Below are 27,877 nucleotides of genomic sequence, written 5' to 3'. Positions count from 1 at the left end.
AAAGTAAAATGAGAAGTAATTTGAGAGTAAGTCAATTCAAGAACTATCCCCCTAGCAGTTCAAAAAAGAACATGAAGGATCAGGCCTACAAGCCCCAAGATGGTACTGCAAAGCAGTGTTTCTTAAAGAACAAGGTATAAAATAGGGGAAGAAAAGATCCATTTGCTGCGTCATCAACTAGGTGTCCAGCTACAGACCTGGAAAAACACACTGGGGAAGCAGTGTCACAGATGTTTCATACATACCAAGATGCCGGACATTCCACATGGGATCAATACTGGAATGTTGCTTGTAAAATACAATTAGCAGTGGAGGTGTCGTGATGCTGCCAGCCAGACTCCTACTGTAAAGTTCCTCTCTGGAAGAGAAGACGAAAAGAAGTTGGGAAAGGATGCTTGTGTGGCCCTACATCGGTTGATTTTCACTTGCAGCTGCATGACAGGAATCCACAGGTTCATACGCAGCCCTTCATTTAGCAGTTAAATGCCATCACCATAACCCAATCCCTGACCCGCTGTCACCCCCAGCTTGGGGGTACTTACGCTACATTAAGTGCCATCCACTTCTCCAATTGCTTAGTGACGTTCTGTAATTTCCATTCTGTCAAATTGGCAACAAAAACTCCTGGATTGAAAGAGCAGGTGTTGGCTTTCATAGCAAGCTTTCGGATGGTTTCTTTTTTGTAATCTAGAAACCCAATGTAATTATACTGGGGGGAAAAAAAAAAAAAAAGAGAATAGAAATTAGCTTAAAATACGGTCAAATTACTATCTAAAGAAAAATTTTGCACAACTCCCAACAGACAAGCATAACTTGAAGTTGTTAAAGCCAATACCCCTTCCTTTAACACCAGAGAAAGAAAGCTTAAGAGGTCTAACATTTTAAAAATATGATTATATAAACTACATATTTTAAGGAATGCTGCATGGTCTTAAAAATACCATATTATTCATATCATACCACTCCCAGAAAAAGTCCTTTTTATATCTCTGATGTTCTAAGACCTCCTGTGGTTCCACACTGGGAACTGCTCTCATTGTAAAGCACAGCAAAAGTTCAAAGTGCTTTTACTGTGCCTAAACAGGAACTGCAGGTGTCATTTGTAACGCAAACATCAGAGTAAAATGATTTGGGTAGGGACAGTCGCACCTTTAGGTTCATTGCATTTGGAAGTCAACCTGCAAGAACATTAAAACCGAGTGTCTGTTTCCAAAGCCTGGGGTCTATAGTATTGTTACCACTGAATCAGAATAAAACTAACCTGATTGCCTGCTCCACGGACAGCAACTTTATTAGTGGTCGAGTCACAATCATCTGAAAATGCAGCTGCATGTCCAGGTTTCAGTGGAGTGTTGTAAAGTTCAAGAATATCATCTGAAAAATGGAAGCAAGCACAGAAAAATTAAAAGAAATCCTGATTAAGCACTGAGTGACTTTTTGTTCAGTCCATTGCTACAGCAGATAAAACCACTCGGTTTAATGCAACTCATTCATATTTATAAAGTTTTTACATCTTTCCTTGAAGTAGAAGTTTTTGGTTACTGTAAGAGATGGCACACTGACCTCCACATAAGGCCAGTGGCAAAAGGCTAAGAAAAGGTCCCATACCTTGCACTATTATATCATCATCCACATAGATGGCTTTCTCTGCATGAGGTACCAAATTGGGCAAGTAGAATCTTGCAAAGGTTAACTGTGAAAACAAGAAAGCAAGAGAAGCGAATAATTAAATGAAAAATTGTCCAAATAAATGTAAAATTGATTGATAATCCTGGCACTTATCTATGCCACTAATGTCCAAGACAACTTCTATCAAGGAAGTAAAATAGGCAGCAATATCCTAGAAGTTATTTAAAATAAACATGTTCCATCAATTGCTGATTTCCTATGAATTTGTACATCAATAAACTAACTTTAAAACTGGTCTATATTAGAATTTCTTATTTCTCCACATGTATCTGTAGTATCTCTGAGGTATTGGCATGCTTGACATGCAAGCTGCTGTGTTTCACTGCTAGCAGAAAAAATTATACTAGGCATGCATATGCAGATATCCAAATCCATCTCCCACTATCTGGAAATTTATTCTTACTGAAATTTAGGAATTTGATTATAAAAGATTGTTTCTATGCTAACAGATTTGGTTTCGATCTCTAGTTGTGTTCAAAAGCCAATATCAAAATATATTGTTACGAACTAATAATTGCAAAAAAGTAACCAATATCATCCTCACTGGTTTTAAGGTGTCTGCGTTTTGAGGATCCACTTGTACTTTCCCTTCTAAGACACGAGGGTCAAAATCCACAATTTGGTATCTCAAATTTTTCAGAGCAGTGTTACTTAGCCACAACCTGCAAAGAAGAGAAAGGCACAGATTTTCCTAAATGAGACAAAATCGAATGAAAAAGCAAGAGATCCAATTGACGGTGACACAGATTTTGATCTGGCCACTCGCTTCCCTATCCAACAAACATACATATAGAATGTAATCCATGGCTGATATCGGTGGTGTCCTGTATGACTGCAGGGGCATGCCCACTATCAGCATACTGCACAGCTGTGACACATGAAAGGTGTGAGGTTGCTTCTTATTTTATTAGAAATATGTGGTCCTGTTATCACAGGTCCTTCACAAAAAATATCTGTGTGCACAGATGTGGTTAAGAATAAAAGGATCAAAGAACAATCTAGAAAAACGGACAAACTTCATTGCCAGCATCTGAATTGCTTAGAAGAAAAGTAGGAAGTAACTTTTATAACCCCTCCACCAACAAACTCCAACCCCACTAGCTGGATATAACTCCACTGGAAAAGAGGGCTCTTTACCATCCCTGAAACATTACTAGAAGGAATGCCTGTAGGACTCCCCAACAGCAGCTGTGTCAAAAAGCTGCAATAAGCAGCAGCAGATGGGACTGCACACAATTTAGAGGAGTGCAGTTCCAGGGAAAGTCAGCTCTTCCTCTTCTCAAAGATACTTAAGTTTTACAGTGTTGTGGAAATCCAATTAAAAGATCATTACCTCAAGTGATCCACAGTATCATTCAAAGTAACAATATGGAAAACCACGTTGGATCTGGTGTGACGATAAATACTGTTCATGGCTGCAATTGCACCCCCAAGCCTCTCATCTGATGCTGCAATGACCACAGAAATCTCCTTATCATTCCGTTCATCTGCCAGCCTCTGGGGAACTGCAGGTATGAAATCTATAGGCTGAAGTCCTAATGGATTTGAATCTGTGGAGTACAAATGGCATCACATACTTGTTTTATGCAAATGAAACACAGACATTATTACCACGCTAAAACTCCCAACACCTTCAATTATTTCTGCTATGCAACCTGTTGGATGTCTCAGCTGAGGTGTGGATTACAGCATGCCAGTATCAAACACTTAAAATATAGCACCTGCTCTTCAAAATCCGAGATGTTAATGAATAGGAAAAACATCACACTTGCAAATAAACTACATACATTTAACCATACATATTCACACACAGCACAACAAGGTACTAAAATGAGGATTAAACTACAGTAGGCCACACTTACCTTTGGTCCCCTCTGCCATGTCTATAATCTCACTGACTTCCCCCTCCCATTTACCCTAACCACCTTCTAGTCTTCTCCACATCACCCTTCCCTCTTTTTCTTATACCTTCCTTTCCTCTTATGTAGGAACCAATGAAGAAAACAGAAATTCTAAATTAAAGTCACTGTTGCAAATTTTGTCCCACCAAAGATCAAGGCATTAAGTACAGCCCATGTTTATTCCAGGGATCCTAGATCACACTACATTATCTAAGCTGAAACCACAAGAATTTATACTCATAGTGTGCAGGCAGGAAAACGGGAGATCAGCATTGAAATTTATTACTAGACCCCATCACCTGTAAAAGCTGGCAAATTGCCCACTACCTGAACTTTTTATAACAACACTGATACCTTTCAGATGATCTAGACTATTACATATTAGATAATTTTAGGTAATTTGAGGAACATAGCAAACAGGGACTTGGCAGTTTGTGGGCAATATTCTGCTCTTCACAAAGCTGGGCTTCTGCTTGCCTTTTTCTGACGACAGAACTCAACAGCTTTGACTTCAGCTGATTCCTGGGTAGGGCCTGTCAGGCTCCTATCCAACTGCTGTTGGGAAGCACCTGTACCACTGCTACCCAGGAGCAACAGCTCCCAGGAGCAGCAAACTGGGACTTGGCAGTTAATGGGGGCATGGACAGGCTCTGTGGGACCATGTGCAGTTCTTAAAAGCAGACTCCCAAAAATGAAAAGGCTTTGCTAAGTAAACTGAATCATATCTTAATGATTTTTAAAGCCAGAAGGAACCCTTACTGCTATCTCACCTGGCTTCCCAACCGAGAAAATTCACAGGACAGCAAGAACAGACAAGCCCACCAAGCTGAAGTTTCTTGGGTATGAGAACAGTAAAAGATCTACTCGTAAGAGAGTACAAAAATTGTATCTTGTTATGCAAATGATCGATCATTATCATACATATTATTTCAGCAACGTGGTAGTTTCTGTCTGGCCAGATCACGTGCTTTCCCACCAATCTTAAAAAAAAAAAAAAAATTAAAACCCAACATACCTGACAATTCCCGTTTCAAGAAGTCACTGAGGCCTAGGAAGTTATGATGAAGAACTAGCAAAAATATGACAACAGCCACTATAAGGATGGAAATGTTCACTGAAAATTTAAAAGAAAAAAGTTTATCAATATAACCAGAGAACAACTGGGAAACTCAGAAAAGTACAAAAGAGATTTTTAAAAAATTAGACGCATACATATACACATACCTTTCCTTAATGTCATTTTTCTCTTGTTATTTTATTTATTAGCATAAGCCTCCTGCAAACCTGTAAGAGAAAAAACATGGCAGTCAATTCCTATTTCCAGCGCATGCATACACAAGGCATAGCACACTATCACCAGGAGTGTCAAAACAGTTTCTGAATGCAGTGAATGTTTCCTTCTCTTATAAAGATAAAACTGTATGTTACATTTTAATAACTGAGTATGGCATCTCAGTAAGTATGTAGCTACAATGACGTGTCTAAAGCACAACTCAGAGATTAAAAGGGAGACAGAGATTTTGCCATTTACTTCACTGACAGAAAAAAAACCAAACCAACCAACCCAAACTCCGTCTACCAGTCAAAAGTGATCTGAAACGAATCTAGAAGATTATGTATGGATTTTTCTTTAGTGTTGAACCAATTTATTTAACTATCTGAACCGGAAGCATCCCAGAAATAAGGCAAATGATTAAACATTTCTTTCCATACTTAACTAACTGCAAGATTTTGGCAGGACACAGCGTTTATAAGATTTTAACAAATAGCATTTTACGCTTACAAAACCATGAAATTCTCTACATAAAATATAACAGAATATCAGCTGAAGTGTCGTCACACAAAAAGGATCACAAAAGTGTAAAAGAAGGTATTAATTACCATCATGCTATAGGTAGAAGGGGATAAAAACACACACTCAAAGCAATGATGCAATTTCAGTATGCAATTCAAACACACATATTAATTATTTAATGGTACCAGTGATTATGAAATCAGAATAAGAGCTATGCATCCTGGAGCGTGAAGTAGCTCTCAAGTAACAAACAGAAAACACTCACACCATAACAACACGCCAGATTCAAGAAACAGAGACAGTTCTATATTAAAACACTTGTAAAATTTCCACATTAAGACTGCAAACTGTGTTGTGCATCAGACATCTTCTTTCTGCTGTTCCATTTCTCCCGTGGGGATATATTTACCAAGCACAACAAATAAATGCCGTGTGCCATGTCTACAGCGCTACTGAAGTCGGTCAGGACACGTAGCCTTAGCTTACAGGAGTACAACACAATGTCTCTCTTTAAAAGGAAGCATGCTGCAATGCTCCTCAGTCCCTGTGGCAGCGATGCTGAGGGTGCACGCACACACACATACAACTTCTGCCCTTTAGTGACACTACAACAGCCTGTGCTAAAAGCATTTACAGATTGACTTGTCCAGAAATTATTGTCAGTGCAAACACAAACCCACGCGAAAATACTCAAACACCCGCTCATCGCTACGCTGCCGCAATTTCAGTTACTGCGGCGGCGCGGTGAACACCCAGTAAGTTGGGCACACGACTGTTCCCCCCCGCTTCACTGCATCCTCCAGGAGCTGCACGGCCCAGCAGCACAAACCGCGCTCCCTCGGGCCGCCGCCTCGGCGGGGCTCCCGCACAGCTCCTCCTCCGCGGCCATCGGGAGGCACAGCCCAGCGGGGGCCCCAGGAGCCCCGCTCCGAGGCCGGCAGGGCCTGGCCTGGCCCAGCTCTCCTCCACCGAGACCCGCTCACCGTCCGCCCGCGCCGCCGCCAACTGCCACCGCGGCAGCGCCGCCCCCGCGGCCGCCGCCACCCACCAGCAGCCCACCGGGCCGCAGGTGTCCGATGCGATGCCTGATGGCGGCGGGGAGCGAAGGCCGCGCCGCGCCCGCCGTACTACACTAATGGGGCTGCGGCAGCTACCGACGAGCTTGCGAGCAGAGCTCGAGCCTTGCGCGGGAAGGGCCGCCCGCAGGCTGCCAAGTCAGCGTCGATTCCGGACAGGCGACACCGCAGGCGCCTCGCACCTGCCGGCTGAAGGCCCCTCAGCCAGGGGTCCTGAGGCTCGAAGCCGCCGTTGCCTGGGAGACAGCGTCCCGCGCCGCGTCGCGCCGGCCGTTACCGATGGCGGCGCAGGGCGACGACGGCGCAAGGGAGGCCGAGGCCGAGGCCCAGGCCCAGGCCCAGGTCCGGGGCTGCGGCGGCGATGGCGGCGCGGAGCCGACGGCTGAGGCAGCAGGCTGCTACCTCGGGCTGGTGGAGGACGGGGCGGAGCGAAAGGGGCGTGTTTCCGGCCAGCTCAGCAGCCGCCTTCCGGTCTTGCTTCACCGTCACCGCGGTGGGCGTCGCGCTGAGCAGCGGTACCCGCCGAGCCAGCCCGCCGCCTCCGCCTCGCAGGGCGACGCGGGCAGCCGGCAGCCGCCGCAGGGCTCTGACGAGGAAGACGGAGACGACTACGAGGAGGAACAGGACGAGGACTGTGAGGCGCCGCTCTCCGCCGCCATGCTGAACATCTTCCGCTCCATCCCCACGCAGATGGTAGGGCAGCCGCCACGGGAGGCCCGGCCGTGCCCGGGCCCTCGTCCCCTTGTCGCTGCTGGCGACAGGGCTGCGTGCGGGTTGTAGCGTTCCCCTTCCTCCATGCGGTGTTGGCAGCTGCGCGTGAGGAACCGCTTTGGGGCGGTACTCCGTATCGTTTCGATTTTTTGGTCTGAAAAGTCGAGCTTTAATGATCTGTAAAATGAAGGTGATGTACAGCTGTGCAAAGGAAACCGCTCTACGCTTTTCCGTCTGTACTACAGACAGCCAGAAAGCAAAGCGTTTTCATCGGGAGCCACGTTTTCTAAGGTCATGCAAACGCAGGTGACACATATCGTATGTGACAAGCATATGCTTTCTTTTGTGGTGTTATGGCTTTTACATAGTGATATTAAGCTAACCGCAATGATATTCTGAACTTGCATTACCTATCCTGAACAGACAGTGCTTGCTTTTATTTTGAGATGGTGTGGTCAAGACTGTAGGGGAGGTGTTAAGTGATTTAAGAGCTTTATTCTTTTACACTTGAAATCCAGACACTGTAAGAAAAATAATTCCAGTCTGGTTTGAAAGTTGAACAAAAAAGCCGAGAACCTGTGGCCAGGCTGACTCTAGGCTCTAACCTGAAAGAGTTTAAGTGGTAGGTTTGTGTTTTGGGTAATTGACAAAAAAAAAAAAATCTCTTTCCACAGGACTACAAGGGCCAAAAATTAGCAGAACAGATTTTTCAAGGAATCATTCTTGTCTCTGCAGTAAGTATACTAGAACTATGGGTGATAACATAAAGGATTTATTTTGTTTTCTGATCTTACAAACAAGGGGGGGTTTCTGATTGTTTGGCTTGACTGGGTCACTAAAAGCTTTAGACAAAATCAGAGGGGCTGTTATGGATTGAGACTTTTCTTCTTTCAATCTTTTACTTTTGTTATTGGCCTACAACTTTGAAAACAAGGTTAGAAAGATGTATGAACTGTGCTTTTGAAAAACCTGTATTTTTCTACTTAACTTCTCCCCCCTGCCCCACAATTTAATCATGGCATGGGAAATGTTTTTGTTTGTTTAAAGCTTTTTAAATTTTTTTTTTTTTTTTTTTCAGATAATTGGTTTCATCTATGGATACATCACTGAACAGTTTGGATGGACTGTCTACATAGTTATGGCTGGATTTGCTTTATCGTGTTTGGTAAGAATTTTCTTTGCCCAAACCAGAAAATACATGCATTATTTAATCTGAAATAATCATTAAATTAAGGGGCTGTCAGCACAGACAAAAGTTTGCTATGTAATTCAGATTGTTAATACACTGTTAGTACTTTCCTTGATCTGTAGAAAGTGCTTTACAAGCTAGTAAGTGCCTTTTCTCAAATGCTAGTAAGATTTTAGAGAACACTGTGATTTAATACTGCTATGTAACATTAAATTAGTTTTTAATTTCAATTAAATGTTACTTTTAAGTGAAGCTGATAGCATTGATAACAGAAAGGACAGTAAGGCTTTCTGTGGAGTAGTAGCTTGTCACAAAAATCTTGCAGATGGCCCATGCTGACCGAGGGGAGAGGCTAGGATGCAAGTATAAAATTACGAGAGTAATTCCTTATTCATGCACATGAGGTGTCCCGTTCCAACTGGGGCACGCCGTATGCAGTTTTACACATGGTTCTTACACCTTTCAAGCATTCAGATGCAACATGATTTGACCAATCACTACTTAACACACACATACTACTGTTTTGAAAAGCCACTATAATTCTGTGGCATCATCATCCATCTGCTGCTTTGATCGAAACGTCCCTGGAGTCAGCGTTGCTACAGTTCCTTACCTCTGATGCCAGATAATGGGAGAGTTTCACAGAGGTGTTAGAGGGGCTAGGATGCTGGCATTAACCTCAGTAGTCTGGGGTATCCTTTTTAATTCAGGGTAGGTGCTGTCATCCTCCTCCTCCTTGCAATGAGCTGGGGTCCTTCAGCCATGCGTATTTAAGCATGACTATGCAGTATACAGTGTAGACTATATATGTATCTTTACAGTATGAAATTGTATGAACTTTCTTAAGACTAACTGGTACAATAGTTAGGGAATGAGATTTTCCTAACAAGCTGTACAAAACACTTATCTAGCATCTATATTAACATGTTTTGACTTCATTCCTTTTCTCTAAGCTAACGCTCCCTCCGTGGCCTATGTACCGCCGCAATCCTCTGAAGTGGCTACCTGTCCAAGAGTCGGGATCAGAAGAAAAGAAGCCAGCAGACAGAAAGCCAAAGAGACATGCTAAAAGCTAAAAAATGTGGTTCTTCATGCTGTTTGTTAAATTTTGTTAAATGCGATTCCTGGCTTAGTGTTCTTGCGTTCACTTCTTGGCTTAGTGTTTGGGTTTTTTTCTTACTACTTTGTATACTACCATGAGTACACCAAGATCTGCAGAGAGCATGAAGGCTCTCTAAATTTTGGCTGGAGTTTCAGTAAAGTCATGGGGAAGGCAGGTGGGGGAGGGATTAACTTTAGAAGGCTACTGGAGGTCACATCTTACTCAAGTAGTTTAGTAAAAAGGAACACAGCAGATGGGATCAAGTCTAGTTAAGCTGTTGCCATAACCTAAAAGATAATATACAGCTGGACTTCTACTAAAATATTTCTAACCATTTGTAAAGCAAGCTATCAGTAGTGTCAGGCTGTAACAAGTACTGTAAAACAGTACATATCCCACAGTTCTGAAAAATGCTAAGAACGGGAAAGTGTTCTAGGATAGGAGACTGCAGAGTGGCATTTTTTGTTTAAAATTAATTTGCGTGGGTAGAGAAGGTAACATCTTAACTCTGCATAATACAGTAGCTCTTGAAACCTTGTAACTTGGGCATCTAGTATGTGAGAGGCAGCAGGATTCATAGGCATTGCACATTTTTACTACTGAGTGTCATGTTAGTCCCCTTCATAGGTGCTGAAGGTTACAATATTTAAGCTAGAGACAGGGAAAGAGACAGGTTGTGCATTTAAAATTTTATTTTACAAATTCAATTCCCTTCTGACTTCTTTATCCTTTAAAAAAGAATACATGCTTTTTCTGTAGTGATGGTACATGACAATGCCTGGGCACATGTAGCAACACAATCTAGATGCAAAGAAAGGGAAAATCTGAGACACCTATTTCTCTAAGTGACCCTGGTCTTGGGCACTTTCATTCCTAAAAGGAATTAGTATTTGTAAGGCAAAGGGATTTCTCCAGCTGGGACCATGGTAACCATAGCTGTGTTCCTTTCAAGCATTTTCAGACTTATTTTACCCAGTTACCAAATACTTTCCACCACCTTGGTGACTGCCTTAGCAATAAGACACAAAAGCAAAGGCTCTGCTTAAAAAGCAGTACAACCACCCCCTTTAGCACTTTTCACTTGGCAGTGTACCAAACCTGGAGGGTTTCTGGTGCTACAAAAATTGGTAATTGTTTCTGCCTGCTAAATTTTCACAGCTATTTGATGTAATAGCTTATAGCCTATCACACCATAGCCTTGGCATAGATTTTGTTACTGTATTTAGTATATGACCATACCAAAAACCTTTTGCTATGACAAATTAAAATCAAAACATCAGTTTTTGACACTCCTTTATGTACAAAACTTGGTATCCATCCCTCTTTGCATCTATAAAAGCAACTTTTAAAAGTTTCATTAAGAGAATAAAAACTAAACTAAACAGTTTCTCTTCTGAGAAGTGATAGCCTGGTTCACATTTTAACAAGAAAAATATTACTACAAACTATAACGTTTTTTGCAAGTTCACCTCCTTATTCCAGCAAAGGAGGTCAGTGGATAAATGTGCTTTGTAAGCTGGTCCAATCTATCAAATGAGCTATAAAACAGTCCTTTTCTCTAAGGAAAAAGTTTGGTCAGAACTTCACATTTTCTTCAAGAAATTTCAGATGGCGTGCCTTTGCACTGTAACTTGCATACTTGTCTCCCATATACTCCCGCAACTGCAGCTGTTTAGAACACACAAAAAAACCCCACAAAATTTATTGACATTGAGCAAGGAAAAAGCAGGAACTACCAAAAAAAATACCAAAGCACTCAACTGAAAGCAGCATGTGAAGTTTGACAACATAGATGGGAGGGAAGAAAAATGGAAGAGTCTGTTGCCTGAAGGCAAGAGGGTTCCAAATCCACCCTACAATTTAAAATATAAATCAGATCTTCACAGGTTATACTTACCCATGCAGTATTTTATTTGTAACCAAGTTTTGAATCAAATGAGCTGGAGGTATTGCTCACTCACCTCTATTAGGAATAGATATTAAACTGTTTCTCACTTTGGACATAAGGGGCATTAGGCAAAGTAACATGAAGGCAAAAAATTACGGTTCAAAAGAAATTATTATAGGAGAAATACCACAGAGTAAAGTTACTCACATCCCTTGCATCTTCCGCAAACTCAGGGACCATGGTACAATTCTAAAGCTCCTATGCTTTCTGAAGAATTTGTGGTTGAACAGTCCACATCCAGAATCAAATTTTTTAAGATTGAAAACGACAACATACTTAGGCCCTTGCCTGCCAACTACATAAACACTTTTTGGAATCAAGGTTTGCACTACTGTATCAATATCTAAAGGGGGGGGGGTAGTAAAGACCCTGCTCATTTATCTATAAAGAAATTAAGCAATTTTAATATGAAAGACATTCACCTCTCTTTTCACTTCATCGTCTTCTTCCATGATGCTGTACACCTTCTCAAGAAGTTTCACTCCCAATCCTTGCACCACATCAGATCTCAGGATTTCAACCATTCTCCTAATCTTGTCAGGAACTGATAACATATCTAGTGAGAAAAAAAAAAAAAAAAAAGGATCAATGCAGTAATAATTACTTTCAGTATAGTCAATTTTCGTACTCTATGCAGAAGAAGGATATGGGATGACATTGTAAGTATTACCACAGCTGACCATTTGCATGAAATAACTTTATCTGAACTGGCTAGCTAGAACTATCAACAAACATGGTGAATCAGAAGCACTCAGATGCTAACTCTTAAGACACTGGACAGTACAAAGTCAACACAGGCATGGTTTGCACAATTAGGTCCCTGTAACTTTGTTTCAGGTGGTTCCTGTATACTATATTACAAATATTATTTGAATGAAAAGTACTACTCTCTGATACTACACCACCACCCAAACATTTTAATAATTCAATCACTTGTACTTACAGCAAATGTAAAAAAAGTTTAATCACTGTAAAACAGTAATGGCATTGTTTCTGCCATCTGCCTGTTTGTCTCAACAGCCTTTGAATCTTTTGCTCCTCAGCTGAAGCTGCCAACGAGATAGTCATTTTATAAGGGGAGGCCTCCATTAGGAACTGAACTGAGAACACTAGCTTGCTCTTTTAATCACTGAAATCACCAACACTCCTTTCATATGATGGATCACCTTCTGAACATAAAATATCTGATCTAATTAAAATAAGTTTCAGCTCAGAAATGCAGTAGCCCTGTCATCCCAAATGGTAGTAAATAAATAGCTAGAGGATCTCACTATACAATACTTGAAGAGTGAGAAAAACAGACAGGAAAAAAAAATACCACTGAAATTTGTACCTTCAACGTTCTCATACCTGTTTAGAGACAAACTCTTTCAACGTATTTTACTTTAGCTATGCAGAATCAATTTACCAGAGTAAAATCCAGTGTTCTCCCATTGCTTTGCCTACCACCAGACTAGTTACAAGTAGAATCCTTCTCATTTAAAACAATAAGCACAAGGAGGTCTGAGACTTCAAAAACCTTCCCTCAGCTTTTTCACTTGTTCTTGTTGCATAGTAAGTGCAGTCATAGCAAATACAATTTTTTCTTGCTTTTTGGAATACATATACATAGTTACAGTCTAAGCCAGACCTTAAATATGAAAAATTATTCAATTCTTGCACCTGTATCTGTAGGAAAAATAAGCTTGCCCAAATTCTGCAATAAGGATGAACTTCTACACTCGTACAAACCTCTGCTGTTGTTAATGCTTTGTGTACAATTTCAGCTTTATCCATAATTCACAAAGCTTTACAGCTATCAAATCGTTTGAATGCCTTAAAAATCTTATTTCAAAATACTCAATGCCAACTGTTCATTTTGGAAGCTTCTAAGTATAAGTCACATGGGAAAACCTCATATTGCAGACCAGCTTTCTCTCTTCATTAATAATTACACAGATCGATCACACATTCCTTTCATTGGCAAGTAAACCACAACTAGAGCAGTTTTGCACACAAAATTATTTAGAAAGATGTTTACTTCTGTAAGCATTGTTGAGACTTGAGAAGAAATAAGAGTGGATTGTCTTCTGTTGCCCACTAGCAGGTTTTCTTTGGTTATTAGCAGTTGACAACCATTCATTTAAATAACAGAGCAACAGACCTGAAGAAATCTCTTCAAATTTTAATTCCTCTGATTCATCAGGTGATTTTCCATGCAAAATCAAAGTGTCTCGATATTTTCTATGAAGTTTAAACTCTGTGGCTGGAGTCGAAGTTACACAGTATTCAGAGTTCTCCTTAGAGTCCATTTTCAGTGTCCATGTCATTAGCTGCACCAAGTCATTCATTTCATTCATATTGCTTTTTCTAATAGAGGAGAAATAAGATGTAATTCAGTCACCATTCACGATGCAACTGCCACCTTGCATTCAGAGGACTTTCAATAGGTTTAGTGAGGTCCTGCTAAGTATTCCATGCTAAATTACTTCTTGTGGTGCAGTTTTATCAATAGCAACATTATCAGTATTTCATCTAACAAAGGCTCAGAGCCCATTCACCTAGCAACAATTCACAATCCTATCGGCTACTGCTACCTGTGTAGCTGCACCTGTGCTAATGCAACAAATCATAGTTTTTGAAAAGCTGCTTACACTGACAAAATCAGAAATAAATTCAGCCTCATTCACAGTGGAAAGGAAGCATATTGGCACCTTTGAACTCATGCTTTTAATGCATCCTGACAGTATATGTCCTTTGATGCTGGAAGGTTGGTTTGCTGGGAAGCTACAGTTGACAAAAAACAGAGGTAGACAATCACAGAGGGGCAACAATTACATGGAGTTTGTTTTCTTTATGCATCACATACTTCTTCAATCACTCACTATACAGAGATAAACTGAAAGCAATTCCTGCCATTTTTTTCCACTCCAAGTCAAGGTCCACTATAGGAGTGAAAACTCTTGCACAGTATTAAAATACAATACTTACTTCTCCTTGGAATCGCCATCAGACTTATCTGTAGAGCTTGTGGAAGAGCTTAACTCATCATCAGACAGGCAATGGGTTACTCTCTTTCTCTAAGTGAAGAGGGAATAAATGACAAAAATTCTAATAGTCAAAAGTAATTTATCAATATGGCATGAATTACTTCTCTTACACAGAAAAAAAACTCAAAAAGCATATTTTTACAGACTCAGCTTGATAATATTTAAAAGGTGTAACCTTTGGTTTTACATACAAGCTAATACACAGGACATACTTTATGAAATGTGTATTTGACTAGCGTTACATCTCAGTCGTGCAGTTTTAACCACTATAAATGCTTCACCAAGTGCCTCTATTAAAAACAATTAAATCATGTACGTTTATAATATAATTGGCTAAGAACTGACAAAGTCATTACCCTTAGCCCATCTACTGGCCTTTAATACACATTTTAAAATCATATTTCAATATATTTTTATCAGTTCAGTAAGTTCCCTGCATTCCCTAAATTATATGGAGGCTTTAACCACTTCTGTCTCTACAGTCTTGTGTTCAATGCATAGCATAATATGCAAAAACATCACTAGCATATGCACATACAACTAGCGTGTACTAACCTTACGTAATCTCAGTTTGTGAATGCAGATGAAGTTTTTGTATTTAGATGCCACTTATAAGCATACACACGTAGGTCAAACATGCAAAACACCTTCCATGCAAGTTCTGGGCTGAGGACAACAGAGCCTACACTTTGACATTTCAGACTAAAATTGCTTCACAGTTACTCTTCTGCATTTATTTGCATTAATAATGTTCCCCTGGTGTTGCAGAAGATTTTTGTCCAATGTACGTTTAAGATCTTAAAAAAAGACTTTCTAATTAGACAAGGAGGAGTATGTTAACAGAAACTATTCACTTTTTATCTAGCATCTATTCCTTATTGCCAGCACATAAATGTATGCACTTAATATGACTGCAGATTTTTAAAAAAAAAAAAAAAAAGTTCAAACACCACTACCAAAGCAAAGTTAGATGTACCAGGCTAAAGGTAGTGTGTTGTTAATAGAAATTTAAAGTAGACTACTCATCTATAACTAAAGCATAGTTCAGGATAAACTTTTTCCCTTCCAAAATAAAATAAAGCCTGCAATTTAGAGAGCCCAGAACAATCAGTAAGAGATCCCTAGCCTTCATCTCTGACAAGTGGAGTGAAAATGCACAGTGAGGCTAGAATTTTAAACTGATCTAGTCAAACAAAAAGGTGGATTAGACATCTGTACTCTACCCCAGGACTTATAAAGCTATATATAGAGAACTGTGCGCCCCTATTGACTGAGAGTTTCTTCCACACGTAGAGTTTTTTTAAAATATCATTTTCTTCCCAAATTGTGCCTGCATTTAAATATTTCAAAAGCAGATGACCCCAGTTTACCTGAGAAATACTGGGATCTGATGAGGAGTGAGCAACTTTAACATGATTTTCCATATATGATTTTGCTTCAACTACTGCACTATTTGACGTTCGTCTTGCTGGAATCACTGGAAGGATGACATTTTTACAATATTTACAACTTAGCTGCATGTATTTTGAATTAGTTTCATGCTCATGCAAGAAAAAGTCTATCACCTGGCAGAAGACAGGCAGGTAGGGATTCTGCTAAGAGAAAACACTGAAGCTTCTATCTGAAAGGTGTATATTCTGCGCTTCGTGTACATTTCAAAGACAACTTGTCACCACTAAACACAACTGAACATAACTGAATAAGAAGCAGAAAAATAAACACGTTAACAGAAATTTTTATTTAACACAGAACTAGACCCTTAGTGCATCTTTCTGAAGATGTTAGTGAAGAACAGACAGCAAGTTATAATTTCTTCACAAAGACGTTATCAGCCTACTTATACATAGAACGTTAACGTGCAAACATAAAAATTACCAGAGGGAAACATCTCCTCCCGAGACTGTTTCAGCCTCCTTCGTTCTCTTGCTGACAAGGGCCGTTCCTTCAAAAGAAGTTAATTTGATATTAATTAGCTATCACCACAGTGGCTTTTGTTATCTAATCACCTATAAAGCAAAAAAACCTTTTAACTGACATGGAAGAGAGCTATTAGAGTAGACCTTTTGATCATCTAACAAATGCTTAATTATTTACTACAAAATGATCTTGGTCAATGAGACTAATACACTCTAGAAGAGTAGCTTCTGACCTCCCTGGTTTAGCAAGGCAACTTCTCATCCTGCACTGACCAGGTGCTTGACTTCCATTAGGTAGGAAGCTACTATACATCTCTTTACTCACTGTGCATACACTCAAAGAACAAACTGCTCAGAAGGAACAAGAGACAAAAATAAACTGACACGGTATTCAGCACTAACCTTTGAAATGGCAACTTGACTGGTTTTGGTGCTATTTACAGATTCAGAGACTTCAGCAGCATTCTGCTCTGCACAGCTCTGTGTTGTCTTTGTGTTCACATCCGAAGGAAAAGGTAAAGGCTGAGGAGCAGCTGCTCTGAACTTGAAAGAGAAGGGAGCAAGAATTTTTACCTTTTTTATTAAAGGTTAAAGTATTCTGCAATCTAGAAGATATTCTTGCATGGTAAGGCTGGATGCCAGAGGTTTTGGATCCTACTGTAACCTCCTCACATCTCCCAACTTCATCCCTCCCTCTCCACACTTCTGCTTGCTTCCACTTCCCTTCTCCCCATCTCTACATCTTATCTCCCTCCTCCCAGACTATTTTTCAGCCAATGCTTTTGCAACTGTCCCCACCCTCAAATAGCAAAATCCAAGAGAAAAATAGGATATGATACTGAAAACCAATCACCCTCTTCTCTATCCTTGTATAGCCAGTGCCTTTCCCCAAAGAAATCTCTCTGCTCAGTGTGGAAGCATTGACAGGAGCCCTATCTTATGTGCACGTGTAAGGGCCAAGATTTTCTTCCTAGAGTTTGCACTCATAAGCTAAGGGCAGCCATTACACATGTCTGTTCTAAAACACTAGTAAGCTACTACCTGCTACAAGTGGCCTTATCCACAACAGTCAGGAAAAGTACTGCTATATATTTTGTAGTCACAGTGAGAAGTCCTGATGGAAATTGCTAGGAAAGACTGTAGCACAGCAAAAGCAAAGCTCACAGTTCACTGTGTTTCCTTGCACCCACCTGGCACACCCACCTCACACTTGTGAGGGTTATGGAGATTTTCAAAGATTTACACAGACTGCTTCTAAAGGACATCTTGAGTGTTCTGCATTTTGTTACCAATGAAGTTATATAAGTACACATGAAACAAGAACAGCATAAAAAACCCCACCCTTTTTAAAAAAATATAGGTCCCATTTTTAAAGAGTAAAAAATGCAGGAGTCTTAAAGGAAAGAGGAGAATTATTTTCTGAGTATCTGCACCTTCTCTGAACAGACTTCAGCTAGCTCTCTTTTCTTCTGTCGTCGCTGCCGTGAGAGAGAGGGTTCACTGACAGAACTATGAGGCTGCAAGTGGGAAGTAAGTTTTTCCTGAGCATCTCCCGAAGCTCCATTACCAATGTCATCCTAATAAGTAAAAGTATTTTTAAAAAATGTAGACATGCCACTTCCAGATTTACACATACACACTTCTTTAAAAAATCAGCACAGGCCACTTTACCATTTGGACTGCATCCACCTTAACATATCACAGTAACAACCACAATAAACTCTTACTTGATAGACAGTTAGAAAAAAATACCTGCTGTACCAGCGTTTTTAAGCTACTAAACCTTCAAAGAAGGACACTTACTTGAATTACAACAGGAACAAACGGTGCTAGCAGCTTTTCAGTAGAATCCAAGCTCTACAATAGATAATGACTTCTCGTTAGAAAAGTGCATACAAAAATCTCACTGTAGACCAAAATGCAGTGAAAAGACAGTCACCACCTGTTACCTCCCCATCCAAATCAGGACCAGCTCGAGATTAGCCAGGCCTATTTAGAACATAGAACAAAGAAGTTACAAAACTATTCTTACCATCTCTCTTTTCAGCTGGAAAAGAAAACTGTTGTTCCCTGTAAAAACAGAATTTTCATCATCTAGATGCAAGCCTAAAAATACTTCACCATGTTGCCTTTGCAAATTTGAAACCAAGGCTCCTAACTACTTCAGCGTCTCAATAATTGCATCAGTAGCATCCTACTTTGACAGAAAAACACGTGCAGCAGCTCTCTAAATTTTAAGAGCTGGCCATTAGTTAAATCTATTTCAAGTAAGCATAAATACATTACCAGGTCAGTTTGCTTTTGGTCTTTTGATACAGGCTGCAGGAGTTTCAAAGTGTCACCATGTTCTTCTATAGCATCAACAGAAGACTGCTTAGAATCAACATTTTCAGCTTCAAAAGCTTGCTTTGCTCTTTTCTGTAGTCCATTTTCCTTAATTGGTGGGCTACTGGATGTTATTTTAGAATTCCCTGGAACATTTACATACTTTGCTTTAATATTCTCTGGAATACGCTCACTGCCACACTTCTCACTTCCATACTTCATCCTTTCAGATGGTAAGATATCAATGTTCACTTCACTAACTGTAGCTAAGGAGTCTGTCAGGTTGTTCAAATCATTATTGCTTGGTTTTCTTTCCAACTCAACAGCTGGTTTCTCTGAGGGACAAAATTTGGTGGCTTTATATTTGACAATGCAGTCTTCTTCATTCTAGAATTAAAAGGAAAACAAAAAAAAGGAATTACCTTTTGGGTATTATGCATATATGAAAGAATAAGCACCAAAGGAAAATCATTAACATACCAGAATACATAAACTGCAATGAAATTATGATCAATTACAGATTAAGAGCCTCAAAAAAGCCGCAACCCTCACTTTTAAAGAGATACAGGCTGCATTTGCAAATGACATATTTCAGGCATTAGTTTATACACATGCAGTACACCTACTTTTCACCAGGACCATGAAAGAAAAGTTGTACTCCCTTGGCTCTTCCATAAGGGAGGAGCCAACAAGTACCAACAGTTTTTAAGATGTACTACACCATATCCATTCTGTATTTCAGCACTGAAAGCTTAAACCCACAATAGTAGACTCATTACAGAAAATAAAAAACATGCACAAGACTAACCATCACAAAAGACTTGTTCTAAACACTGGAAAGAATTCCAACAATAAACAATTTTTGGTTGTAACTGTTTTTTCCAGTCAAAAACATATATTTAAAAATGATTACCACTTGTCATCAAATATTTGAAAAAATATTTGACTTCAAATACTCCATGAGTAATTCACATAGTGACCCACGAATGAAAAAAACAGATGTTGTTTAGTTAACATCTTAGAGTTAAGACATTGCCATTAGTTTTACTGATCCACAGCTGTTTGTTTACTTCCACTCTTGCCTAAACACAATTCCTTCATATGAATTTTACACATTGCTAGGAATCAGATCAATGTTCTTACAAATGCTCAAGGCACTTCTTATAAAACTGGTTTTTTTTCTCTAGGAAAAGCAAGTGGTTTTTGGTTTTTTGTTGTTGTTTGTTTGTTTTGTTTTTTAAAGAAAAAAATATATATCTCACAACTTTGTATTTCCTGGCTTGCTCAAAGGAGTGGTTTTGGTGTGTAACCTTCCTGCTATGAGAGTCATTCTTAACTGAGACCACAGAACAAGGATCTTTAGGTTTAGAATTCACTGTTTTCTTATGACTTCTGGCTGCTTTCCTGTAAAGAAAATGAAAGTTGCTTATTCAGTCACCATCAACAAGACTTTAAGATATTTCTTTAGATTATACTAATTAAAAAAATCCACTCTACTAAACAGCTTACATACAGAGAGTATAAGATATTGGACTTTTTCAACAGACCACACAACATACTCATTTTCATCTCTATAAAAGGAGCTTAAAAACACCATTCAGACTCTGCCAGCAACGTACACTTGTTCTGCAGAGCACCAAGATCAGTCCTATCTGGAGGCAGTAAAATAACTGACTAAACCTGACAAAGAAAAATAATTACATCAGTGAATATCAAAAGGAACTTGGTGTTACAACTCTCAACTGATAAATGGCCTCAAAGAACCATATGGAAAGATGTATGTCTCACAGCACTTCCTTGAAAATACTGGTGCTACTTTTTTTTTTTAACTCTCTGAATAAGCTGTGCAATCTTAACCATTGCAGTTTTATTCTGCATTTGCAGAAAAAGCTCATGTCCATTCTAATTCCCTCCTGTTTCTCAAAAAAAAATCTAAAGAAACTCCTATGTTCATATGGTTTGTAACTGCACATAACAGAACTAATTTTATCCTGCTACAAAAAAATAGGAGAACTTGTAAAACAAAGACCACAGTAACATGAATATTTTGCACAGAATCACTCAAATGAAAATATCTTACGCCTTCGTGGCTTCCAAAAACAAAGAAATTTGGTGCCTGATATATGGCTGTCGTAGTATGCTTTTCACACTAGGTCTTTCCTCAGGTTTTTTACTGAGCATAGTTCGTATTATTTCTACCAACTGTGGGCTGTAATCCTTTGGCATGGGTGGCAACTGTAAAAGGAAAGGGAAGTCTGATATTATTTAACGTATTTGTCAATAGGAACTACTGCTAGATTATTTATGCATGACATTTATATTCAGCTACATACTTTGCATTAAAAATAGTTCCATTGTTCATATGCTAAGTTACCCAAGTGCTTAAGATCAAACAGAATATAGAAATTCCAAGTGTTTTGTCTAAGAACTGTTCATAAATTTTTATTAATATCAGCAGCTAAAGTTCTGTGAATAGGCTTTAAAATTTATATAAAATAAATCCATGTTAACTTCATTATATACCAAAGCAAGACAGACACTTAAATAAGCCAGTCTTACCTAACAGGAAAATGGCATCACATGGATAGTGATTTAATTCTTTGCACTATGTTTAAACCAGAAGCAAATTAAGTCAGTCATCTCAGAACTTTGAAAATTAATCAATATACTAGTTACACAAAAGGGTAACAAGAAACTCTAGCAGTATCTACAAATTAATAACTCCCTGGGTCTGATATTACATCATATACCCACATGAAATACCAGTCTTACAACATATTTGATGATGCATGTAACATGCAAAATATTTTAACTCCATGAAATATTTGATTGGAAAAGATAATCTCAAATTCTAGATAGAAAATTCAAGCACAGATTAAAAAAATTTTAGAAGTTTTTACCTTTCCTTCAATAATTCGATAAACCAAAGAATTCATGTCTTTAGCATTAAAGGCATGTTTCAGTGTAGCCATTTCATAAACGCAGCAGCCTAACGCCCAAACATCAGACTGAAAAAAGGGGAAAAAAAAAAAAAAAACATTTTGGGAACTTTTTATTAATTGTAGAAGTTTTATTTCCAGACTTAGTCACCTGCTTTCAAAGAGGCCTTTAATGACAGTAAACTAATTAAGACCAAACCCCATTGCAAATTTTTGGCTTCCGTCTCTTTTATTTTTAATTTTGATCAATGTAATTACTTTCTTCCAAATATCATCAGATTTTTCTGAAAAGAAGCGTAGAAAGTTGCTGTTCATAAGGTTTTTTGTTTGTTTTCTTTTTAAGTACAACATTGGTTCTAACTGGCAAATGAAAATCTTTTGATTTTTCATTGGAAGAACTGTTTCCCCTCAGCTCTTGCTCATTGTGGACACTTATCTTTACGGTGCGTGTGGTTTGCAGCAAGAGCTGAACAGGTATAGAAGAGCACGTTTGCTTTATTTTGTTGTATTTTAAATTCACAGCAACACTGCTTATTTCTCTACTTAAAATTTCTTTTTTTTTTTTTAATGCTGCTGTTATGTCTAATACAGACTTTTGAGTATAAAGCTTCCTGTCTGTTATATAATAAGTTTAGAAAATGCAGCTAACATAGACCAATTTTTTTGTTTACATTGGCATGCTGTGATAGGTAGAGGCAGCCTGCTGAACACCTTGGCTGTGATAAGTTATCGCATTCTATTAATTCCCACCTACTGCAGCTAACACAGTTCCAGAAACAAAGGTCCCTGCGAATCTCTCCCCTATTTTTTTGTTTGGTCTTTGGGGACATTAAAAAGAGTTGGCAGCAGTAAGAAAATAAAACAATAGATAAGATTGTAAATTTCTCAGACAAACAAAATAAGCGGCCTAACGAAGTAGAAACGACATTTGCATTAACATACTCTACCTTGTAGTCGTAGGGTTTGTTAGAAAAGAGTTCAGGGCTCATGTAGTACGGTGTGCCTATGAGAGTGCTGGCCATGTCATATTGGTTTTCCAACACTCTGGCTATTCCCAGGTCACCCACTTTAATTATATTTGTTCGTGTCAGAAAAACATTTTGAGTTTTAAGATCTCTGTGCAGAATGTGCTTTTCATGTAAATACTGGGGGAAAAAAACCACATAAATAGTTAAGTAACTCCTAATTGGTTCTTCTACACTGAAAAGTAAAATCACATTACACAAGTCAAAGAGGGAAAATATAAACGCAGAAAAGACACATCAAAGTCAGGAGTGCCCCTACTAAGGACAGTATTAGTGAATTAACATTAAGAACGACTGATATAGGCATGGACCCAAAACTTGGCACTGTGAAATCTCCTTGTATGGCTCTAACAAGCCAGCAGAAAAGAGGAAATAAAAATGTAAAGTTAAGACTCAGACTTTAATTCACTTTCTGCTGCCTCCATTTCTTGACAATAATTTCTTAGTCTTAAGTATAAAATTTCAGTGGAAAATACAATGTGAGCTTTGTGTAAACAGGGAAGAAAATTAGTCTTCTAATAAACAAGAACAGGCAATACTGGAGACTTGTGTACGTCTGATCACAACAGGCAACTTTAAGATAGAATTTTCTGTCCAATTTCTTATTGCTTAGTGTTAATGTTTATATCTGGTCTTTATTACTATAACAATTGTCTTTAAAGTTTGATCACCTCCAATTCCTAAATTTCAACAGAGTGAGATAAGGTTTAATAGAAATGATGAATGAGTAGTCTAAATTTACCATTAAAAAACACCAGAAAAACCACAGAACACAAAATGCTTCTGAAATAATCTGCCTTTTTTTTTTTTAACTACATTTTGAAAATTTAATCTAAACTTTCAAACCAGAGAAGCATTTCAGACTAGAATTGTAAACACCCTGGAGGTTACCATTGTCTACCCTGATACAGAGGTGTAGAAATAAATACGATAGCAATTTCTTACCTGAAAATGTTAATTTGACTGCAATGACCTGTGAACATTTTTAATGTACTAATAAACATTGTATTTAGATGCTAACCCAGCCAAACTAGAATTCAAAGCCTGTAGCCTAACTGTGGAATTTTTAAATAAAGGAAGAGCCAAATTAAATTTACATCTGAAGGTGACAAAGTTATACTTTATTTACCTGCAGTGCCATGGCAATCTGGACAAACCACTCCACCACCTGATTCTCAGGCAAAAGTTTGCCCTTCTGCTCTTTAAGTTTGTGATACAGATCTCCTCCCTCGCAGAAGCCCATAACAATATACAATAGGCCATCTTCCCCCTGCCAGGACTCTCTGTAGGTGACTATGTTCGGGTGTTTCAACTGGGATAACAACTGTGCCTCTTGTTCTGCTGCTTTCCTCTCTCGGTTGGAAGCATTTTTAAGGTTTAATTTTTTGATGACATACTGTAAAAGAAATTGCAAGGTATATCATGAGAAATGAAAGTAACTATGCAGAAGACCTAGGGAATTCCCCAAATCTAAAAGAAATACAGTATTTGAAATCTCCACACATTATTCTATACGAAGACTGCAATTCGTCTAGCAGTTATACATCATTTCTACCATTACGCCGTAAAAATGGAAACGGTGTGGCTATTCCATTCATCTACCTGAATGAAACTCTGCCCAGGAATTTTGTGGTATTTTGCTTTCTTTTGACTAATGTTCACATTTATCTTTTTTTCCCCACTCTCACTTTAAATGTGTGTCTATCATTCATCTCTTAAGCTTTGTGCATCACAGTTACTCTCAAAATGGGCCACTTCAATAGTAATTTTAAAAACATAACAACTTTAAGGAAAGTATGCAGTCATATGCAAAAAATGACAATGGAAGTTTAGGATAAAAGTCATCTGGATAGACTTATTTTGCTCTTCTCTGCTAGAAAACCAAACTCAACTCCTTTCGTCTTCTTTTAAGGAAAAATGGACTTTTCATTTCTGAAGAAGTGAAAGGAAACATATGTTCTTTGTAAAAAAAGAGAAGCTCAAGAAATAACATCTCACAACATTGGCAAACATAGATCATACATTTGAAGACCAAACAAGTTGTTAAAATCTCAGTTTCCATCTCAGTTTTCTCAGCTTAGATTACAAATTCCTCATTATCATATTCACAAGAAATACCTAATAGAGCTGAATTTCTGAATGCGCAAAATAACGCTGCTGAGCTTTTCAGTCTGTTCATTCTTTTCTGAAAAAACTTGTACCTGGCAGAAGACACCCAAGGCAGAACTGACTTGGGATTAATTGCTTTGTACAAAAAGTCTACAAAACAGTGAAGCACAGCAGAATAGGAAAAAAGCTTCCATCAGGAAAAGAAATGTAGCAAGTAGAGATGCAGTTGGAGGGCTGGTATAGTTAAGGGCACATTGAAAAAATACTTTCTCAAAAATCTGAAAGCAGACATAATTTACTTTTTTTAAAACTATGTGTTGCATTTATGAGTTTTTGCATATGCAGGCTTAAACTTGTTCAAGAAGAAATGAACTATTACAGGGAAGTAGAGACTTTTGGTCATAATGAAAGAGCCAAAAGGTCTTACGCTCATTCCTAAGTTTCTTTTATTCTGTATTAAGATGGGTTTAGAATTTTTTAAAACTACATATGAAAGCTGATATTTACTTCCCTAATATGTACTATGCCAAATGTTTTTCTAAGGAATTTCAGGTTTTAGCAAAAATATAATTGAAGCTGAAGATGAGACAATAAAATCCACAGCACGTGTTCATCATACACAGCACCAATATTTAGGTCTGACCTGGCCCCCTTCCTGATGTAAATTTTGTGGTAATCACTTTTAAGGCATCAGCTTTCCATGGAACAATCATACCATGGTCACACCTGACCCCACTCTTACCTGAGAGCTTTTAAATCAAAACATCTAAAAAAAAAATTTTTACTTACTCAATTTCAGTGTCCTTGGCAATTACTTAGGGTGTCTACTTCCCATGCTGGCCAATTTAGTCTGGCACATTTAATTAGTCTTGAGGAAGACTACCCCCTATATATATACCAAGGGAACCAATTATGCAGGAAACAACAGTACCTCGTGATTCTGTGTTTCAGAAGTCTGCTGGATATTAGACAAGCTCCTCAATTCTTGTAACCTGTGATGACACACAGGTCCCAAGGGGAATATAACAAAACTAGTTGTGTACAGCATCATCTAAGTTTAAAATACAATAGAAATGCTGTAACTACTGCGTTCTATATGACAAGCCAACTACAACCGTATCTTTGGGCATGGAAACCAAAAGCTTTTAGCTTTATATCAGCAGCTGTCTTTAGACAATATACGACCAAAACGCAAAAAGCATGCATATAACCTAACTTTAAACATGGCATTGGTTATCTTTGGTTTAATGAGCATGTTATCCTGGCAAGATTCCCATGAAGTCTATTGCAATGCTCTTCCACCTTATTTGATACCAAATTGTGTACAAATTGCATTTTTTTTTGTTTTAAACGTTTAGAGCCACTTCACCTTCTCCACAAAAAAACCAGCATTCAGTTAACAGCAAATACGCTTAAATAAAATATAATTTATTTCACAGAACATGTAGCACTATGCCAAAGCCACAACAAAAAACCCCGATCATCCTGCTACAGAAGAAAGCTTATAAAAGTTGGCAAAAGATAAGACAGAGTAAAACGCATCAAATATTTAAGCTAAAACAACAACGATAAGGAAGCAAGGCTCTTGCCAATGTTAATGATCAGCAGCATGACAAAGAGGTGAAATCCAAGGACCTGTATACTGTTGAAAGTCACCTCAATGCACTGTTTACTTTTAGGACGACAAGTTTAGCAACTCTTTGCGGACATTGGACTATGCACCGTAGTGACTGGCCTGGAGGGAACAAGTGCTGCCATCGCTGCTACCCAACCCACTGGTCATAGGGATTTGCCTTTGGATTCCAGCGTCTTCCCTGCCTTCATCCGGAAAGGACGCACCCTCTGATCACCACTGGGCACAAACGTGTCATCTCTAGTCAAATCCTGGGCATAAGGCTCACACCCAAGGTTTCTGTGGTACTGCTCTGTGGGTGTTCTCCATCCCCACTTCTTTATCCTCTCGCATTTTCTATCAAACACACCTGCTTTGGCCAGGCAAGACAGATTATTTCAAATTTCCAACAAAAAGGCAAAGAAAAAAAATACTTGCACTTCAACTCTGACATAACCAAAAATTTGCCAGGTTCTGCCGCAGTCGATACAGCAAACACAAAGCCCATCTTCCTTCAGCAGAGTTGATGCCAGCGAAAGCCAACACCAGAAGCTCTTTTTTCCATCCTTGCTATCATTTTTATCTCTACCACACGTGCATGTTGTAAACAGACTACAGAAGCCAAGAGCAACCTTTTCTGCTTCGCGCTAGAAAGAGCAGGCTGTATTTCCCTGTTGTCCAAAGGACTACCAAAGCTAGGTTTTCCTCCCCAAAACAAGGGATTATGTGTTTTAAAAAAAACAATACGCAGTTTTATTTAAATGAAAAAAAAGTGGAAAAAAGTGAGGATTTGGGGGGGGTTGGGTTTCGGGGGGATTTTTTGAGATTAAAATGGGAAAATAAAGAGTCTTCTCCAGAAGACCATTAATAAAAGTCTTTTCATTTCATTAATAAAGACCTTTAATAAAAGTCTTCATAGACAAGGGAGGAAAACAGGAATACCTCGATGGGCAAGCCCAGCTCATGTGGCTGCAGTCACACCTCAACACCAGGTCATGGTCACAGCTGCACCCCAACACCATACCACAGCCCGGGGCTGTCGTCAGGGCCACAGGCCAAGGCCGGGCCACAGGTCGCACCCCCCAAACAGGCCACGGCCCCAGCGGCACCCCCAGAGCAGGCCACGGCCATCCCCCTCACACCAAACCACGGCCGCAGCCGTGCCCGCCTGCGACCAGCCCCTCGCTACCTGCTTGCTGTCCTGCTGGTGCCGCACCAGGCTCACCTCCCCGTAGCTGCCCTTCCCCACGGCTCGGAGGACGCAGTAGGCAGCCAGGGGCATCCTCCCGCCGCCCGGGCCCGAGTCCAGGTCCGGGCCCGGTCAGTGCCCGGCTGCCGGCGCCCCCAGGGCCCGCCCGCCCGGCAGCGCGGCCCCCGCTGCCATAGAGATGCCCACGGCTCCCCACTGCCATAGAGAGCACGCCGTACCGGCGTGCAGAGCGGACCGCCGCACGTCTCCTCTCTATGGTGCGAGCGCCCCGCGGCCATTTTGGAAGCGGGTGAGGCGGCCA

At 39.4% G+C, this 27,877-nt stretch overlaps 3 protein-coding genes across 4 annotated transcripts in view; 1 reads left to right on the top strand and 2 right to left on the bottom strand.

Moving 5' to 3' along the window:
• The window catches only part of GLT8D1 (glycosyltransferase 8 domain containing 1), an 8,085-nt gene extending 1,303 nt beyond the window's left edge, over positions 1–6,782 (bottom strand). The window contains exons 1-9 of one of the 2 annotated variants that reach the window (XM_075514228.1): positions 6,644–6,782; positions 4,815–4,874; positions 4,606–4,704; positions 3,023–3,239; positions 2,234–2,351; positions 1,609–1,693; positions 1,262–1,374; positions 543–709; positions 246–358 (exon numbers count right to left, since the gene is read on the bottom strand). In XM_075514228.1, coding sequence (XP_075370343.1) covers positions 246–358; positions 543–709; positions 1,262–1,374; positions 1,609–1,693; positions 2,234–2,351; positions 3,023–3,239; positions 4,606–4,704; positions 4,815–4,830 — 928 coding nt within the window. In that variant the 5' untranslated portion in view covers positions 4,831–4,874; positions 6,644–6,782. The other variant, XM_075514230.1, reaches the window with a different exon arrangement.
• Positions 6,741–10,850, top strand: SPCS1 (signal peptidase complex subunit 1). Its single transcript, XM_075514231.1, has 4 exons — positions 6,741–7,154; positions 7,847–7,906; positions 8,251–8,337; positions 9,315–10,850. The coding sequence occupies exons 1-4, from the start codon at positions 6,741–6,743 to the stop codon at positions 9,435–9,437; spliced, it is 684 nt and encodes a 227-aa protein (XP_075370346.1). The 3' UTR covers positions 9,438–10,850.
• On the bottom strand, positions 10,138–27,832 carry NEK4 (NIMA related kinase 4). Its single transcript, XM_075514223.1, has 16 exons — positions 27,556–27,832; positions 23,775–24,041; positions 22,568–22,765; positions 21,582–21,689; positions 20,762–20,916; positions 19,944–20,085; positions 18,643–19,068; positions 18,160–18,213; positions 17,790–17,933; positions 16,759–16,899; positions 16,316–16,382; positions 15,811–15,917; positions 14,382–14,470; positions 13,555–13,760; positions 11,834–11,967; positions 10,138–11,131 (listed from the first exon to the last, which is right to left on the bottom strand). The coding sequence occupies exons 1-16, from the start codon at positions 27,646–27,648 to the stop codon at positions 11,039–11,041; spliced, it is 2,424 nt and encodes an 807-aa protein (XP_075370338.1). The 5' UTR covers positions 27,649–27,832; the 3' UTR covers positions 10,138–11,038.
• Between the last annotated feature and the right edge of the window lie 45 nt (positions 27,833–27,877).

This window comes from Mycteria americana, chromosome 11 (genome assembly GCF_035582795.1).
Source record: "Mycteria americana isolate JAX WOST 10 ecotype Jacksonville Zoo and Gardens chromosome 11, USCA_MyAme_1.0, whole genome shotgun sequence".
NCBI classification, from domain to species: Eukaryota; Metazoa; Chordata; class Aves; order Ciconiiformes; family Ciconiidae; genus Mycteria; species Mycteria americana.
The sequence above is the reverse complement of the archived record's forward strand: the minus strand, read 5'-3'. Positions and strand labels throughout refer to the sequence as shown.